Source organism: Bidens hawaiensis, unplaced genomic scaffold (genome assembly GCF_021521415.1).
Source record: "Bidens hawaiensis isolate Kalapana, Puna unplaced genomic scaffold, B.hawaiensis_p1.1 tig00008535_1, whole genome shotgun sequence".
NCBI lineage: Eukaryota > Viridiplantae > Streptophyta > Magnoliopsida > Asterales > Asteraceae > Bidens > Bidens hawaiensis.
In genome coordinates this window covers 66,801-86,111 of record NW_027491610.1, presented here as the reverse complement: position 1 = coordinate 86,111, position 19,311 = coordinate 66,801, and the positions used below count along the sequence as shown (strand labels likewise).

At 36.5% G+C, this 19,311-nt stretch overlaps 4 protein-coding genes across 5 annotated transcripts; 2 read left to right on the top strand and 2 right to left on the bottom strand.

Annotated features, from left to right (window-relative positions):
- Positions 1–3,436: 3,436 nt before the first annotated feature.
- On the bottom strand, positions 3,437–7,339 carry LOC143529307 (urease accessory protein D-like). Its single transcript, XM_077025132.1, has 8 exons — positions 7,218–7,339; positions 7,055–7,120; positions 6,916–6,990; positions 6,632–6,676; positions 6,137–6,367; positions 5,245–5,327; positions 4,980–5,142; positions 3,437–4,115 (listed from the first exon to the last, which is right to left on the bottom strand). Exons 1-8 carry the CDS (start codon positions 7,317–7,319, stop codon positions 4,002–4,004), a joined length of 879 nt encoding a protein of 292 aa, XP_076881247.1. The 5' UTR covers positions 7,320–7,339; the 3' UTR covers positions 3,437–4,001.
- Positions 7,340–8,531: 1,192 nt separating this feature from the next.
- LOC143529341 (uncharacterized) lies at positions 8,532–11,645 on the top strand. Its single transcript, XM_077025159.1, has 4 exons — positions 8,532–8,938; positions 9,604–9,978; positions 10,836–11,004; positions 11,073–11,645. The coding sequence occupies exons 1-4, from the start codon at positions 8,591–8,593 to the stop codon at positions 11,525–11,527; spliced, it is 1,347 nt and encodes a 448-aa protein (XP_076881274.1). The 5' UTR covers positions 8,532–8,590; the 3' UTR covers positions 11,528–11,645.
- An 878-nt stretch (positions 11,646–12,523) lies between these two features.
- Positions 12,524–14,794, top strand: LOC143529369 (uncharacterized). Its single transcript, XM_077025184.1, has 4 exons — positions 12,524–13,249; positions 13,908–13,970; positions 14,072–14,240; positions 14,340–14,794. The coding sequence occupies exons 1-4, from the start codon at positions 12,524–12,526 to the stop codon at positions 14,792–14,794; spliced, it is 1,413 nt and encodes a 470-aa protein (XP_076881299.1).
- A 181-nt stretch (positions 14,795–14,975) lies between these two features.
- LOC143529340 (F-box/kelch-repeat protein At1g57790-like) lies at positions 14,976–19,012 on the bottom strand. 2 transcript variants are annotated; one of them, XM_077025158.1, is made up of 3 exons: positions 18,808–19,012; positions 15,424–16,543; positions 14,976–15,334 (listed from the first exon to the last, which is right to left on the bottom strand). In XM_077025158.1, exons 1-2 carry the CDS (start codon positions 18,837–18,839, stop codon positions 15,436–15,438), a joined length of 1,140 nt encoding a protein of 379 aa, XP_076881273.1. In that variant the 5' UTR covers positions 18,840–19,012; the 3' UTR covers positions 14,976–15,334; positions 15,424–15,435. The 2 variants fall into 2 exon arrangements, with proteins under 2 accessions (XP_076881273.1, XP_076881272.1); XM_077025157.1 differs by having other exon boundaries at positions 14,981–15,342; positions 18,808–19,007.
- Between the last annotated feature and the right edge of the window lie 299 nt (positions 19,013–19,311).

Sequence of the window (19,311 nt, the reverse complement as noted above, 5' to 3'; positions counted from 1 at the left end):
CGTTTTGTTGGAATACAATTGGATCAAACCTGAAGGAAGAAGAAAAATACATAAGTTTTGAAATGAACAACTTCGACTCTTTTATTAGTAACAAATGACTCCCCGCATTAATACTATACTCCATAACTCAAACTCAAATCATAGTCTAATACAAAATCAAACAAAAACATAAACAAACCGTTAAAACACTTGGTTCAAACAATAATATAAAACCTATAATCTAGGTGATAAATCTTCTTGGATAATTTTGATATTCTCGATAATTATCACTCTCTTTAATATTTTGAATTCTTCGTTTTCTTTTCAAAATTATCAGCCAAACATCTAAACTAGGGATGAGATTGGTACAGGACCGATACCGAATTTTAGAAAAAATAGGAATATAATACAATATGAAGAAAAAAAGACATAGTCAATGACGAAAATAAACATAAAAAAAAGGGGGCCGAACTTAATAAAGCCAGGGGCGACACCCCACCCAGCTGAAAGGGAGAGAGATGAAGAAGGAGGCCAAAATCCTTCACCCATGTCGCGAGTTCAAGGGATTCAATGGTGATTTTGTTAGTTTCCATTGATCTCTAGAGTTACAGGTATGTAAATCTTCTATCTTGGTGTTAGCAAATTCATGGAGTAGGGTGGTGTTGAGTTTTATGGTTCCAAACCTGCGAATTTTGAGTTTTTGATGCTCGATTTTGAGGAGAAAACCTTAAGTTGTATGCTAGAATAAATGAATGTAACTTTTGAGTCATGGGTTTAATTGCATGTCATGGATTAAGTGTTAATTTCATGAATTTGTAAGTGGGGTGTGAATGCAAAGATGAACCATGATTAGGTTATGTTAATATAAGTCTATGCGGTGAAGTTCGGTTTAATAAAGTGAGATTATGAATGTGTATTTGGAGAGGATAAACATATAATTGATAATTACAATGGTGAATTATATCTCACGCCCACAAGGTGCTCGATGAAATGTCTAAACTACTAAAGTAGTGAAATTGTGTATAAGTCGTTTTACTTGTGTGTCATAATTTGTTTTAATAGTTAAACTAATGAGCATGAGGTTATGATAAACCCAATTAGTGCTAATGAGTAATGTGTGCTCTATTTGATTATGAGATTGACTTGTTGTCGAGATAGGCATGGCATAGCTTGGAAGACACGGGTCAAACGAGTAACAAAGCAAAGACATTCCTACGGGCAAAGGTGAGTAACTTGAATTTGTGTTTGATTACAGTAGTCTTAATAATGAATAGTTATTCTTATAATTATGGTGTTTTACTATAATAACTTGTGCATGGTTTAACCAAACAATGTCTTATCGTCTTGACATCGATTGAGGGTTTTGAACCCATAAAGAACTGGTGCAAATTGATAAAGGGCCGTGTGTTATAACTTATAAGTGCTGAAAATTCAGCATATTCAATAATTTATCAGGTTTTGAAATATTCATAATAAATTGACCTGATGTCCGATTGAGGCGTTTTATATATCAACGGAAAGGTCCATGAGTCTATTTTACTAATAATTTTTAGTTGAGATGAAATACCTACTGTAAGTGGCTGAAAACATTGAGTTTCCACAGCTACGCAAGGCTGATTCGGAATATGAGTTTTATTGTATATATAAAACTATTGGGGGATTAACCGAAAACTCATTGGGGGTGTCTTGGGTATGGTTGTAGACTTCAAGGTGACAAAACGCTTTACATGAGTTGGGGATGAGGTATGGGTTGATTTAGTATAAACTAAATGGTGGGATTTTGGTTAAGTTGCGGGGGTTGATGTAATCATGGTGTCACAAGTTTGTAGCCCATTTTAAATATACTTTTACCGCATATGGCGTTTAGGGTAATTTTGGAAAAAGAACGAGAGAAAACTTACAAACTTAATAATGGCGCGTGTCGAGGGTAATAATGAGTCGTTAATCAAACGGGTTGTGGTGTGATATACGATTAATATTGATGTGTTATGTTGTTTAATATTTATGGTGCAAATTAACCTACTAATGGTGTCTTGTAGTGTTTTCAATTCGTATAAACAAGGATATCATAGGTGAAACGACTCATTGTTGGGGTCGGGACAAGTAAGGGAACATGGACATATAAAAGGGAGTTTTAAATCGCATTGGGAGTCGTGCCGCAGGAGTGAAGCTTGATACGCTTTTAAGTTTTTATGAATCATATTTGTTTATATGTATAATATGAGTCCTCACTTAGCTTCGTCTAATTAGTTGTGGTGGCGGTGATACGCAGATATAGCGAGTCTTTTATACATGGAGGCGGTTATGATATGTGAACTAAGCGGGTCGGATTGGATTGCATATCTTATTGGAAAATTAATTGGAGACATGTGTCTTAGGGTAACTGAGGGTCAAAGAAGTGCCTTAACTCGACTTAAAAGATAAGTAAATAAATAAGGCATTTCCATTCATTTGGTTTAGATGATAATCACATGTTTACATGTATGTGTATGGTGATTATGCTATAGAAATATTGAATTGTGAGATGACTAATCATTGGGTGATGTCATGTGATAGTTTTGGATGGTGAAAGGCTTTGGTGATCAAATCAATGGACCGGGTCAACGGGATGGGGACATGGAGTTGGTGCAGTGCATGATTTTGCATAGTCGTTTTGTAAAGTCTTTCTTTTACATTGTGATTGTATTGGTGTTTTGGAGTATAAGCTCCATATTGGTTTATTAAGAGTCGGAGTGTCCACGTATGTTTGGATCACTTTTGTATTGGTTTCGTTGGGTGTCTAAACAGGTTTATGTATCTTGAGGGTTGTTTATTTTACCAATAGATCATGTCGAAATTTTATAACAAAGAAATGGGCCTATTTTCCGCAAGATGTTTAATTATATGTTTTAAATTTTTTTGGGGGCTTACAAAAACAAAATGATATATAAAAAAAACACAATTGTGTTTTTTCCTCAACATTGTGACTTTTTCGAGTTTTTTTTAACAAGGTAGACGACGGAAACATTTTTGCGTTTTTACATTTATCGTTTTTTGAGTTATGATTTTTTTTATTAAATTTTCAATATTTTCTTAGGGGTTGTAGCTATAAATTTTTCTCACCATTTTCATTTTTGTTCCCCTTTGTATAATAACTTGTCTCGTACCACTTGACCCTTTGCGTTTATTGTTGTTTTGCTCATAAGCCCGAAAAACCTGTATCTGTCCGCATTCACATATATCATTATTTGTTTGTCTGGCTGGTTAAGTGTCTGGATCCATAATCCTTGATATTATGTCTCGGATCCAACAACTGCGCCATCCGTGGTCCCAGGTCCAAACTACATTTTTAGCGCACATGATATCCATACAAGCAGCTACTCCGGATTTCATAACCCAATGACGGACCCCCTCACATCCCTTGGTTACAATCAGGAGGGGAAAGCTCGTCCAAAGCACCCGAAGCGGGTAACGAATCCTATTGCTCTATTTTGCTGTGATGTCACAAGGTTGGTGAAGACGGCTACTCATGTCAGTCCGAAGGTTATTCAAACATGTCACTAATTAGTAAATATTAAATTCAGTTCAACACTACCTAGTTCCTTTAACCAACCAAAATTAGGCCTGTATGTAGGCTACAGAATCGGGTTGCTCTGACGTTTTCTCTCAATTCAAATTTGTGTTCTTTTATTGTCTTTTCACATTAAGTAAAAAACTTTTTTAAGCAGAAACGGCACGGTTTGACTACCAATTCAAAAGTCAACTTTCTTTATGATGATGTTTTGAATGCACTAATATAGCCATAAAAACTATCACCCATCTTCTTTCTCTTGAGCATTTGCCAAGTAAGCAGATGACAGTTCTGAACATTTATCTGACCATCACCTGTACAATAAGATGGATCAACAATTTGTGCCAGATTGATTATCATATTATCATTAAGAAACAGTATCAACATATTGCAATCATAAAAATCCTGAAAATAACAGTTATATGACTTACAGAGGGTGTGCAAGATGGTCGGTCAATGGCTAGAGCAAGTTCTAGTGGTAGGGGCGCAAACCGATCATTGGTTCCATACCAGCCAACTGACTATGAAGAAACCTGTAAACGGATTCTGTTGTTGTGGCAGCTATTCTGACAACAACACCGATTCCCTGTACGTATCGAAAACAGCACAATGTTTAGGGTAGTTTGGTCATTAACATGCACTTAACAAAAAAAAAAGTCAATCTTCATCCATTTCAGAGGGATCAACTATGTTACGTTCATGCAAAAACAGTTGGTCCAAAGTTGTAATATTTTGCAAACTGGCTAAAAAGAAAAATGCGGCTAAAAAGAAAAAAAAAACAGAAATAAAGGTTAGTAACCATTAACCAATTCTCGGTCCTTGATGAGTTTATTAATACAATTGACCGCACAAATGATGTATATGTTGATGAGTATGGAGTTTGGTAAACTAATAAAAAGGAACCCGAAAAATTTTTTGATGCTAAAAAAGACCTCCCCAAGAGGTGTGGAAGAAATGGTCTAAAGGGAAACAATACTACTGGAACATACTCCGTTCGACTGCGGATGATCGAGATAGTGAGTATGAAGGGTTTGTTAGAGAAAAGTCAGAATCTGATGAGGATGATTATGAAACATATGATGAAAATGAGTGTCAGGTAGAATCTGAGGAAGACGTACGTGAGGTTGAGTCTGAGACAGATGGTATGGCACGCTTTATGACTAAAGGTTGCTTAAGGAAAACAAAGAAGAAATCTTGACTTGTTTTTCTTTTGTCTTTAGATTGTATGTTTAAAAAAAATTGCAAAATGGCCAAATAACAAAGACCATCTGTGCAATTAATTCCATAAAAAAATTGACAAAAAGTTGTTTGCAGGTCAAGGAGACCCGTATTAGAAAACTACTCATTTTGCTATGGTTGCAAACGAACCAAACAAACAGAAATGGATAAAATAGTCCAGGCATGAAAAAGTCAAATTCAACAACATGAAAAGGTCAAAGTCAACACCTACCTTTGGACCAAACGAGTTACAAGAAGCGATAAGGGATGGTTTTGTATAACCACCACCATTAATCGATTTAGTTCTTCCACCTGTAGATGGAACATGCAGTTGCGCTGACATCATCTTCTTCACGTCTTCTTGAATTTGGTTTTGTATGTCCTTTAACTTAGGCCTATATCCAAAACAACAATAAACTTCATTTGTAACACTTCATTTATAAAACTTCATATTATTATTATTATTAAGATATCGAGTTTAGTGGCCTTGATCTTACCCTAACAAAACAACCATTGCAGTTACTTGGTAATCTTGCATTCGTTCAGCAATACTTGTAACGTTTCTGTTTTCGAGTAGTACCTGCATTCACATAAAGTATTATTAAATTTAATAAGAATTTTTGTTGCAGCAGGCATGAAATGATTGCGTTTCACAACTGCCTACAATCAGAAACAAAATCACTTTATCCAAACATTTAAACTGATCATTGTGACTTAAAACCGCAATGAATTGATAATCACTTTAGAGTTAATTGCATAGATAGTCCCTGTGGTATGTGCATATTATTCTTAATCCCTAACTTTTAGAAATTACATCTATGGTCCGCAACAGTTTGAAAGTGTAACATAACACCTATAGTCTGTAAAATGGATGGTTGTTAGATTTTCTAGTTAAGTTCACACAAAATGACTAAAATGCCCTTGTTATTAAAAAAATAAACAAATAAAACATTAAAAGAAGTATAAATTAACTGACTATTAAAGAATTCAATTAATTCCTCAAAATTAACAACCAAACATGCAACAGGAATACAATGTACTCAATAGCACATGCATTAGAAAACACATTTTCTTCAAACAAACATGGATGGTCCCTGTGGTATGTAAATATTGCGGTTTGGGTTTCCAAGTTTCATTAATTACACTGTTAGTCACTTAGTCCAATAGTTTGTCCAAACGTAACAGAGATAGTCCGCAGAGTCAATGTAAGTTACCTTTTCTGACAATTGTTTTTAAAAAAAATTCCAAAACGGGAAAACCGGTGATTATATGTGCTAAGTTTGGAAAAACTATTGGACTAAAGGTGTATTTAATAAAACTTAAGAGTTCAAAACCACAACATAGCCATACCACAGGGACCACCCTCCTTATATAAAAGAGGAAAAATACCGTATCAAGAAACAAAGGCTTGGTTTCCATGTATATATGGTTGGTGCTTTTATATAGCGTAAAATCCCATTTTTCTCCACTTTCATGGCGCCCGCTAGTGATCCAGTCAACAATCAGTAAGTTCGAGCCAGGTGTCATTCTGAACACTTGATTTTGTGCATATTTTGCAGTGGAAAAGCATGTCACGGGATCTGGAATGACAACCAAAAGGGCACCATTCCCTATTCTAGCCTACTACATTGAAAATAATGGGCTTTTTAAACCATATACTAATATGTCACAACAATATCGAGATCAAAAGTCTTTTAATCTTAACAGTTGAGCAATAACAGTATGAATGTACACATGAGGAAAGAAATAGATGAACTCATAAACTCGCTTTGTCCCATTAAAACTGAAATGTTTGACTTGACAAGTGCTCGATTACTAACTAAACCCAAATTGTGCCAATAAATAGATAATACATGGAATGAATGAATATGTACTAGTTGTTACCTCCATGAGTTGCACAGAGCACTTTGAGGCCACCGATTTATACACCTATACAACAATGTGAGGCTCATGAGAAATCGAGGAATATCGATCGATCAACATTATTATTCAAACAGATTAACGGAGTCAAGATTTCAAAAAAGATATCATCATCATCTTTGACTTGTGTGATAAAAGTTTAAAATCAGCTATGAGTATCTCGATATCTTGTATATATATATCCGCAAACAATGTTCTATGCATAGAAACAGGTGGTGTGCAATGAAAAATGTATAAAATTAATGAACCTTAGTAGAGGCCTGAGTGGTCAAGACAGCAGTACAAGCATCTTCAAGAGTAACATCAAACGAAATACAATCACCCTAACGACATAAAAATGAATCAAAATACAATCTCCCTAATAATAATAATGATGATGATGCTTACAGAAACAACGCCACCACCATAAGTAAGTGTATAGATCCAAACAGCATCAATTGAAGAAGGCCCAGCCTGCAATGCAACATCATCACCAGATTATTATTATTATTATTATTATTATTATTATTATTATTAATTGAGTAGTGAAATTAATGAATTAGTTAGTTACCTTAGTGGGAACGATGAATTTGAGTGGATACTTGGAGAAGCATCGGGTTACGGTTGACTTCCCTCCGACTCTCCCCACTACTAACCTGCCGGTGCTTTCCATCTCAACCTTCTTTTCTCTTTCTCTTTCTCTTTAATTAATTATATGCTACTGGTTCGGGTTCGTCGGGTATTCTATAATCAGTTTTCGGGCAACCTCGGGCCGAGTAAACATTCTTACTAAAGCTATGAGCTTTTTCCTTTCTTTCTTTTTTTTTTTATCTTAACCCGGTGTCGCTATTAACCGTAATCATATACCAGAACCGACTCGGAACCAACCTACCTAAACTCACAACCGCCGCCTCTACAAACCATTAACCATCGCAAGGCGCAAGCGAACCATTATTTATATTTTATTATTATAAATAATAATATAATAATATTACTTATTTCTCTTTAATTGATTGAATTGTTTAGTCTTTAGTGCGTGATAATATGAAGATTTGCATTGTATCTTAGGTGGTTGTTTGATTCAATTTAAGTGAAATTCAGTTTGTGACACAAACGAACCATTCGAACATGGACATTTATATGAACGAGGTTTTTTTGTTTGTGTTCGCTTAAAAGAAAATGAATATGTTCGTGTTTGTTTATATGCATTCGTTAATACTATAAGCGAATGGCTCACGAACGTAAACATGCGAACATAACTAAACATAAATGAACGAATATAGCTTAGCTAAAACCATAGGGGTGTAAACAAGCCGAGCCGTGCCCAAGCTCGACTCATGAGTTGTTTAGCTGCATTTTTTTTTCAATTTGGGGCTCAACTTGTTACTTAATTATATAAGTTTGTAGTTTTCTTTTGTCAAATGGGAAAATTTTAAACGAGCCAAAGCTCGGTTCGAGCTCATTTAGCACCTTAAACGAGCCAAATGTCTCAAATGTCGACTCACGCTCAGCTATGTAGTGTTGGATTAGTACAAGTTCAAAAGAGAGAAAACTTAAAAACACACCAAGTATCAAGTCTGGACAAGATAACTAGGCGAGATTTATTTGAGGCACGACCCTCGGGTTTATCGATACAAGTCCAAGTAGCTCGCTAGCGCTTATTTGCACGCTTATAAAACCAGTTAAAAATAATGTGAAAAACAATCTGCTTGACTTAAAAAGATTATTGCTTGCGAAACAAGCACACGTAAATGAACGAATGAAGCATGTGCAAATGCAGATGCTGACATTCATTCGTTTAACTACAATTCACAAATTATTCGCTAAACGTTCATTCCTTTACGTAACTAGCTAATAATATATAATATTATTCCCCGACTACTCCTAGTCCAAAGAGTCCAACTAATATCACTCACTCTCCTTCTTCAACCTAACTCCGGCAACATGTCCGGCGAATCCCCGGCCACCCGCCCGGTCGGTGGCACCGAATACAGCTGGTGCCGAGCGGTCCCGGGCGGCACCGGAGTCACCGTATCCGCCTTACTCTTATCCAAACCCCCAAATATAACCCAACTTCAATCCTACGTCATCAAACTCCAATCTTTTCATCCAATTCTCCGGTCAAAACTCCGGTTTGATCCGGCCACAAATGGGTACTCGTTTTTCATACCCGTTGATCCACCCACCCAGCTGATTCAAGCTTGTGATGGCATACAATCGTTTGAATTAGTAATTGAACATGAGATGATCACAAACCCTTGGGTGAATATGAATCTGAATCAAATGAATCAGGTGACGTCATGTTTGTTGGTGACTAGTGTTTACTCTTTACACGTCACTTCTTTTTTTTATTTTTTTTAATCAAACGTATTTGTAACTGTTCGGCGGAGAGTTTGTTTATGTTCGTTTAATAAACCCGTGCACAAGGAATTTTGTTCAATTAGCTAAATGAACAAATATGAACCGAGACCATGTTCGTTCTATTGTGTTTGTGAATGTTTGATAACGTGTTCGTTTACGTCTTTTTATGTTCGTTAATGTTTGTTTGTTAATTAAAAGTTTTTGATACTTTTTGATGAGTTTAGTTGTCTGATCATATAGACTTAAGCAAAATTATTAACTATAAAACAAAAATAAGTATTATGCGATCATTTTTATGTAAAATTACCATATGAATATTAAAAAAACACGAACACAAACTTGGTAGCCGGGCGAACCGCTGACATTTACGATTCTTGGTTAGCCAAATCAAAGAAAGCATTGTTTGTGTTCATTTTTGTTTGTCCATTTGTGTTTGTGAACCGTTCACGAACAAGTTCAATTTCTTAATGAACAACTTAGCTGTTCGTGAACATTTCGCTTGTCAAAAGCTTAACAAACGAACATTAACAAGGCCTTGTTCGGTTCGGTTCATTTACCGTTCTATGTTAAATCTGAATTCTCATAATATCAATCAGGTGACTGAAGCTGACGTCATGTTCGTTACCGTTTACACTTTACCAGACGAAAAATGGGCAGTGGTGCTGCGGCTGCACACGGCTGCGTGTGATCGAGCTGCGGCGACGTGTTTGGTTAGGGAATTGGTTGAGTTAATTGGCAGTGGTGGTGAAATTGGAAGTGTGAAAGAAGAGGGGTTAGGATTTGCAATTGAGGATTGTATACCGGCCGGGAAAGCTCATAAACCATTTTGGGCACGTGGTGCTGACATGATCGGGTACTCGGTGAATGCATTTCGCTTTTCGAATTTGGAGTTTAAGGAAGTCGGGTTCCCGAATTCGACTCAGTTAGTGAGGTTGAAGATTGGGTTGGAGGATACTAATAGGATTCTTTCTGTAAGTGTTCATATTATTATTGTTATTAACATTCATAATTATAGTCATATTAGTGGTGTGCGAAACCGGAAAAACCAAACCTTCACTTATGGTGAGACGCAGCTTCACAAGTGAATAAACGAGTCTAGAAATAAGCTTGTTTGATAACCGAGCTTGAGCCTGACCTTCAGTTACCGAGCTCGAGCCGGCTCATGAGCTTAGACAAGCCAAAGTATTTATATAAATATTTAATATATGTTAATTTAATACTTTTCATTATATGTGTAGTTATGATAAAATATATTATATTATATTATATTATATTATATTATATTATATTATATTATATTATATTATATTACATTACATTACATTACATTACATTACATTACATTATAAGTAAACAACTATATAAATTAATTTTAAACAAGCCAAGTCGAGTTTTAGAAATGGAGCTCGCTCAAAGCTAGCTGAGCTTAAGCTCTTTGTAAGTTAAACGAGCCGAGCTAGCATGGCCTTGGCTCAGCTCGTTTTGGTTAAGTTTTTTTTCCAGTCCAAAATTTTCAAACCTAAATGTCAAAACTGAAACCGAACCCAACTATGAACCGAAAAACCGACACCAAACGGCTTTCAAAAACTCAAAAACCAAAATTTTGGTTTTTGGTTAGGTTTTAGCTCAAAACCAAACCGAAACCAACTAGAAACCGAAAAAACCGACACCTAACGGTTTTTAAAACTTAAAAACCGAAATTTTGGTTTTTGTTCGGTTTTAGCTCAAAACTGGACCGAACCCATCCATACCCCTATTATAACTGTTAACATTCATACTTTGTTGCTAATTAATATGCTGTACTTGCATTGTGACATTTAATATTCAGGTATGTAAATCAAAAGGGGTTAAATTATTTGGAGTGTTAGCTGCAGCTGGATTCATTGCTGCTCGGGTTTCTAAAAACCTTCCAGACGAACAATGGGAAAAATATTCGGTTGCGACTCTCATTGATTGCCGTTCAGCTCTTGATCCCGTTCTTAATGATCATAATATTGGTAAGATTAATTTTCAATAATAATTTTTTATTTGTAGAATTAAGTGATTTTACCATTTTATTATACAGGATTTTACCATTCTGCCGTCTTAAACTCGCACGACATTAAGGGAGGTGAAGATTTATGGGATCTAGCACAAAATATCTATACATCGTTCACGACTGCGAAAGACAAGAACAAACATTTTTCAGATATGGCGGATTTAAACTTCTTAATGTGCAAAGCGATAGAAAACCCCGGGTTAACCCCTTCTTCTACGTTGAGGACTTCGCTCATTTCTGTTTTTGAAGAGCCCATGACTGAAAATACTAACGAATTTTATAAAGAAGCTGGTTTGTTGGATCATGTTGGTTGTGCTTCGGTTCATGGTGTGAGTCCTTCACTAGCGATCTTTGATTCGATTCGCGATGGGGAGTTGGATTGTGCGTGTGTGTATCCGTCTCCGACACATTCGAGGGAACAAATGCAAGATTTTGTTGGTCATATGAAGAAGATTCTTGTTGAATGTGGTGCAGCTAAATGAAAGTTGTGATTCTAACTTGTGTGTAAAACTTTTATAGTTATTGTTGTTGTGGATAATTATGTGGATCATAAGATTCAAGTCGGTTTTTATACCACGGTTGCTTTGATTGATTTTCGCGGTGAAAGCGCTTATGTTGCATTTTGGGAATAAGATAAAGGGGCAAGAACCTGAATCAGACAGGACAAATAAAGGGACCGACCACTCTATGATTAACTCGTTAGTCTAATCGATACGTGTTGCTAAAACCAGATAACAATATAACTTTGCTAAACGAACAAAAATTTGAAGTATTCAACATTTCACACACCACAAAAATATAAACAACCTACGATAATTACGGGAGTTAAACAGGTTGTGTTCGTGGGTTGGTGGGTCCAACCCAACACGAATCCGAAAATTAGACACAAACACGAACACAGCCCGAACCCGAAAATCATGTATGACACGTGAACACGAACACGACTGGCATATCCACGGGATGACCCGTTTGACCTTAAAGTTTTATTCAATATTAAATTTACATTTTTATAACAAAAAAATTATGTAAATCAATTATATTTTACTTATAAAATCCAAAGTCAAAATACTCAACTAATTTCATTTATTATACAAGAAAGAGCGCTGAAAAAACAAATGGGTTAAATGGGTCAACCCATGAATACGTCAGGTTGACCCGAACCTGACTCCTTTAGATAAACGGGTTCACAGGTTCGACTTGAAGCTAAGCCGAAGCCATTTATATCAAACCCAAACTCACGAATTTCGTGTCGTCATAAGCACATAGTTATATTACTGTAGAAGATAATTTAAATGCTATATTTTAATAATAAGTATAATAATAAATCATTATAAAAAGAAACACAATTCAAAAATAGTAAACATAAAAAAATCTCCTAGAAAAGCTTCCCCCCTCACATTAAACCATTCTAACGCTTTTAACTACCTAAACATGTTCCTCATTCTCCCAAACAACAATCATAAAACCATCATCTCTAAATGTCTGAACAACCTCCGGCCAATGCCACCTCCCGCTCCGTCGGCGGCACCGAATACAGCTGGTGCAAGGCCGTCCCGGGCGGCACCGGCATCAGCCTCTTAGCCTTCCTATTCTCCAAACAACCTGATCTCTCCCACCTCCAAACTTGCATCCACAAACTCCAAACTTCTCACCCCATCCTCCGATCCAAACTCCGGTTCGATCCCGCCACCAATGGGTACTCCTTCTCCACCCCAGCCGACTCGGGTCCCCCCCAAATCCAACCCTCGGATCTCCCCAAATCATTCGAGTTAACCATCGAACACGAAATGAATACAAACCCGTGGTTGAATACTAATAAGGCGAATCAGGTGACGGAAACCGACATCATGTTTGTTAGCATGTACAATTTGCCGGAACAGCAGTGGGCAGTCGTGCTGCGGTTGCATACCGCGGCTTGTGATCGGGCTGCTGCGGCTTTTTTGTTTAGGGAGTTGTTGGGGTTGCTTGGTGGAGGGGCAGAAAAGGAGAATGCTAAAGAAGTAGGGGTCGGGTTGGCGATTGAGGATTATATACCCGCTGGGAAAGCGAATAAACCGTTTTGGGCTCGTGGGGCCGATATGCTTGGGTACTCGGTGAATTCGTTTCGGTTTTCGAATTTGGATTTTAAGGAAACGGGGTTTCCGACCTCGACTCAGTTGGTGAGGATGAAGATTGGGTCAGAGGATACCGAAAAGATTCTTTCGGTTAGTGTTCTTATTTGGATTAACTTCATTCATTTCATACCGTATCATATCATATTATTAATATTATTATTGTTACAACATTTTAAATTTATTATCTTCTAATCACTTATTATCATTGGATCAAAATGATCATTTGATGTAACTATATGTGAAAAGTTGCAACATCTATAACCCTGGTACCAACTAGCATTGTCACCCATTATGGAATTACATGGTGTGACGTTCTCTTTTGATCCACAACCAATACGTCCCAAACGCGTCGGTGGTATTTGAGTTCAGGTTTCTTTCTTGTGGATGGAATGATGTGGGATTTGTCTAGACTGCAGTAAAACGTGTCGTTGCAAACTAATCTTGGTTGTTTTAAATTGTAAAAAGGGGCTACCTTGAACACAACTACCTATTTCGGACATAAATCTCTAAGAACGATCGTCGCCTTTGTTAAGAATGTTTATTCTTGCGTCTCTTCGTAACATTTTGTGTGAAAAGTTTGATACTTTGGAACAAGAGAAGCCAAGTATGATTGTTCCAAGGAAAGTATAGTTCGAATTTTTGAGGTCAAACGGGCTATATTTCTGATCCATTTTTCCTTTATATGGATATATCTAATTTCCTCCTAAACTTATTATACATATTGAATTTTTAACAGTTTTTTAAACAGTTGGAAAATTTCTTCCATAAACATGAAGGTTTAGCATCAGTTTTGATGGCTAAAAGTAGTAAGGTTGACCTCAATAGTCAAAACTCAAAAGGATACACCCTTTTTCGTACAGATTGAAATCCTGATTAATCTGCTGTACTTGCAATGTGGGATTAAATTTTCAGGGCTGCAAATCAAAAGGAATCAAACTGTTTGTGCTCTTAGCAGCTGCTGGAATTGTTGCTGCGCGTGCTTCTAAAAACCTCGCGATTGATAAATCGGAAAAATATTCGCTTACGACTCTCATGGACTGTCGCTCGCTTCTTGACCCAGCTCTTAGTGATCATAATATTGGTAAGATTAGTTTTTACATACACTGCTTAGATATCATGTCAGGTGTGTTTGTGCATATACACATACATACATTACATTTAAATTGTTTTACTTAAACAGGATTTTATCATTCTGCCATCCTAAACAACCATGATGTAAAAGGAGGTGAAGATGTATGGGAACTAGCCCAAAAAATCTACACATCATTAACAACCGCTAAAAGCAGCGATAAACATTTCACAGACATGGCCGACTTAAACTTACTTATGTGCAAAGTCGTTGACAACCCGAGTTTAACCCCTTCCTCTTCATTAAGAACTTCACTCATTTCTTTATTTGACGAAACCCTAGTCGAAAATACGAACCAGTGTCACAAAGACATTGGTTTGTTGGATTATGTTGGTTGTGCTTCGGTTCACGGTGCGAGTCCTTCCCTTGCGATCTTTGATACGATTCGTGATGGGGAGCTGGACTGCACTTGTGTGTATCCATCCCCAACACACTCAAGGGAACAAATGCAAGCTTTTGTGGATCATATGAAGGAAATTCTTATAAAAGCTAGTGCCCCTCAATGAAGATTGTTGTAATTCTAACTTATTGTTGTGTTGATCATACATTTGGTCCTTGATTTTTATTTTAAGTTACATACTATCAAATAACTTTGTAACCGATTATACGTATATACAAAAGCTTTATTGTCTACATATTTAATCATGTACTTTCAAACAGTGGCAGACCCAAGAATTTTCTCATAGGCGTCAGAAATTTTCTCAAACAAGGGTCGGTCGGAATTTTTACGCTATTATATTATAGCACTATAAAAATTCACAGGGGACGATCGGACAAGGGTAGGTCAGCCCCTGGTTTCATAACAAGCCGTGCATTCTAATCACTTTGCCTTAGTTTAAACAACTAATTGCATGAATAATTAGAACTAGATTATTAACTAATGTACCTATTACATAAATCACTATCTACTGGTAATTTAGCTTAATATCCTAAAATACACATTATTTTCACAATATATTTGACATTTATTAAATCTAAAGTCTAAAACATGCCAAACCCAAACTTCTGGTGGTTTTATTCAGAACCACTCCACTCTCATGATTCTCCTAAAAACCTAAAAATATCAGTTTTAGTAACAAACCGCGAAGCTAGTATTTCGTAAAACGAAAACAAATATGGTATTTGTAAAAATTACCTGTTACATGAATCAATCTTCCCAGCTGAATGTCTCGATATCTTCTGGCGGTTCGACCCATATGCTCTCGAACGGATCTTGTTCGCCCCAATCATGACACTGCTTTCGTGGATAATATCTACAATGATCTAACGAGTATGAAATACACCGTTTCCCATAAAACCGAACTTTAGAAAAATAAACACTATTCCTCATCACTCCTAAAAGATCGGTTCGTGCATGCGATGACAAGAAACTGGCAAACAATGTCACACCTTCAAGCGTTTTCATCTCAACCCATTCTTTATTAACCTGATCGAGTTTATAGACGATCGGGTTTTCACTATAACACGTGTAGATAACAAAAATATCGCCTTTATGTTCAGCCATAAACTTCCCTTTCCACCAATTTTTAACGAAGAAATTATCAGGACAACGAGGCGGAGGTACGACACGGATGGTCCACGTCAGCTCAATTGGGTCATAAACGCCAAGCCAGCCGGTTAAACTTAAACAATAGAAAAGCCCGTTACAGAAAACAAGCTTGTTCCATATACTGCTAACGAATGGCAAACGGTTATGGTAGTTAACCGTAGTCCAAACCGTTGCTCCTGGATAACACGTGCTAATTGCAACGACAGTTGGACTAACGTGTTTAACTGTAAACACTATACAGTTAGGAGATTTTGGAGAGCTTGAAAACGCGACTATTTGGTAAGTCATTTCGAATCGCGGTAGTTTAATAATTTCGCGTGTGAACGGGTTGAAAAATAGGACCCGTTGTGTTCGTGGTTTGTAAAGAAGTAACCAACCCTCTTTGTTGTAACAGATTCTGCATCCGTGTAACTCTGGTAGTTCTAAAGAATATGTTTTGCATTTTGACGGGTCGTAAAACTCAAAACGATTTCCAAGTTTTGGGAAGTACATCAGCCATGGTGGCTTGTTGACCACTCTGACCGATAAAGCAACTGAAAGCCATTTTTTGCATACTGCAGATGTGCGAATGTTGTCTTTTAATGTTAGTTGTGATATTATGAATTCAAGGAGTTCGGTTGGAAGGAATGACCATGCTTCTTGTTCTTCGTTCTCAGTCTCTTCTGGTTTAGATATTCTTGTATCGTCTTTATAGGTTACTGTTAACCTATCAAACACAAATTATATAAAACAGTCATAACTGACAACAAAATTCAAGATTTCATAAGTTTGAAAGCATAATCATCATATCTATAATTCATTCATCTGCATTACAGACAACAAAAAGCCTAATAATCCTCATATACAACATGAAAAAATGTTGATCAGAAAGGAAAACCAAAATATGAAAAAATCGATTGTACTTCATAGATATTAAACCCTATATAATTCGGATGAAATGCATCAAGTTACAGCTGGCACGTATGCATCGAATCGAACAAATTACATACAAAATGCATACATCGAATCGAACAAATTACATATGAAATGCATCAAACAAACAACGAACAAATTCAATACATAAAACTATCAATTACGCACACGTGACACAAATCTCAAAATTCAGGTTAATTTCGCCCAAATTCACCTCAAAACATAACCGAATTTGTAAGCATAAACATTGATCTCATTGATCTCAATCTCTCATCTCTAAAGCCGCATATATATCCGAATTTCATGACATTCCAAGATCATATACGAAACCCAAAAAATGAGAAATTCTATTATACTTCACAGTCATTAAACAACCCTAACTCCTAAAATTAGGCGAATTTCATAAATTTCAGATGAAATGCAAAAAAATTACACTACATCAAATCGAACAAATTATACATGAAACGCGTCACTCAAGCAACGAACAAATTCATTACGTTAAACCAACAATTACATACACACAACACGGATTCCAAAATTCAGGTATTGTAACCGAATTCATAAACCTAAACACCGATCTCATATCTACAACATCATATATATCCAAATTTCATCACACTCACAGTAAAAGGAAACCTATAACATAATAAATTCGATTCTACTTCATAGACAACAATTTTGACGTTATTTTACTAATTTTGTGAAAATAACGTTAGGACATTGGACTCTGAATCCAGTAACCCGAGTTCAAGTCTCGGTGGGATCTTTTAACCTTGTGCCCTGCTTGCGGTGCGCGCATATAATGTATATATGTGTGAACCCTCGGGTGGGCAAAAGTAAAATTGCACTAATTTTGACGTTATTTTACTAATTTTGTGAAAATAACGTTAAAAGTGATGGAAGGTTAATCAGGCATCATGTGGTGGCGTTGATAGCCGAAAGACAAGGGTACATGCACCAATCAGCCGGCGTCCCGATGATTGAGTGCTATGTGCCTTATGTAATATGTCCAAGGCTTGATGCAAAACTACTATCGAGCCGGGGGTCTCACCGGAAGCAGCCTCTCTATCCCCATGGGGTAGAGGTAAGGCTGTCTACATCTTACCCTCCTCAGACCCTACCATAGCTTTGCTATTGGTGGGATATACTGAGTACGATGATGATGATGATGATGATGATGAGACAACAAAACCTAAAATTAGGCGAATTTCATAAACTTCAGATGAAATGCATCAAATTACAGATGAAACATATGCATCAAATAGAACAAATTACAGATGAAGCACATCAAGCAAACAACGAACTAATTCATCACGTTAAACCATCTATTACGTACAATTTCGCCCAAATTCACCTCAAAACCTAAAACGTGATCAACTCGTTGACGAAACTTACAATTTGAGTCATTAATCCTAACTCTACGATCAGATAGAAAACCTAAAACATGAACAATTTGATTGTTCTTCAGAGACATTAAACCCTAACTCCTAAAATTGGGCTAATTACACAAATTTCAGCCGAAATGCATCAAATTATACACGAAATGGATACATCAAATCGAACAAATCCATTTCCTAAATTCCAAGCAATTTCGTTCAAACTCACCTCAAAACACAGAAATTATAGCAAAAACATCAATCTCTCATCTCTAATCTCTACAAGTACAACCACATATATATCAAAACTCCATGACAGGAAACCTAAACCATGATCAATTTGATTATACTTTATAGTCATTAAACCCTAAATCCTAAAACTAGGCGAATTACATAAATTTCATCCCAAATGCATACATCAAACCGAACAAGTTCCAAATTAAACGCATCAATCAAACAACGAGCAAATTCATCACGTTAAACCTTCAATTACGTACACACAAGACGAACTCCAAAATTCCGCTCAATTTCGTTCAAAATTCACCTCAAAACACATATATAGTAACCGAATTTGCGAAGATAAACATCGATCTAATCATATATAACCGAATTTCATAACACTGAGAGTACAATCACAAACAAAACCTAAATAAAACCTGATCAATTCGTTGAGTAAACTTACAATTTGAGCCTCCGTCTCTTCCGTCCGGCCATAACCGCCACCAGATTAAGCTTTCTCTCACTACAACAACCACTCTATATGTGTTTCACTGTGTGTGAGAGAGAGAAAGAAAGTAAGTGTTTGATTGAAATGATAAAGAGAAAGACGGTTGTCTCAACGTGACTGCACCTCGTTGTGCCAGCATTACACGTGTTAATAACCGACTGATCTGCTGCGGTGAGGAACAGGTTAAGTGTGTGAGGCGACGGTTGAGATGTTAGGATGGGAGATGTGGGTTGACGTGGCGTGGGTTGGTTGGGTGGGTGTATGGTACGCGCGGAGGGGATAGGGTGTGGGATGGGAATTGGATCTGCGTGGGAATCACAGCCTTATAATAATTATTGTGGGTGTGGGTTTTGTTTAGTTGAGTGGGTCACTTTATTTAAAGATATAGGAATTAAATAAAGGTTACTTTTATTGGGAAAAGATACGATGTTTAACCGTTTAAACCGCTCTTTTTTATAA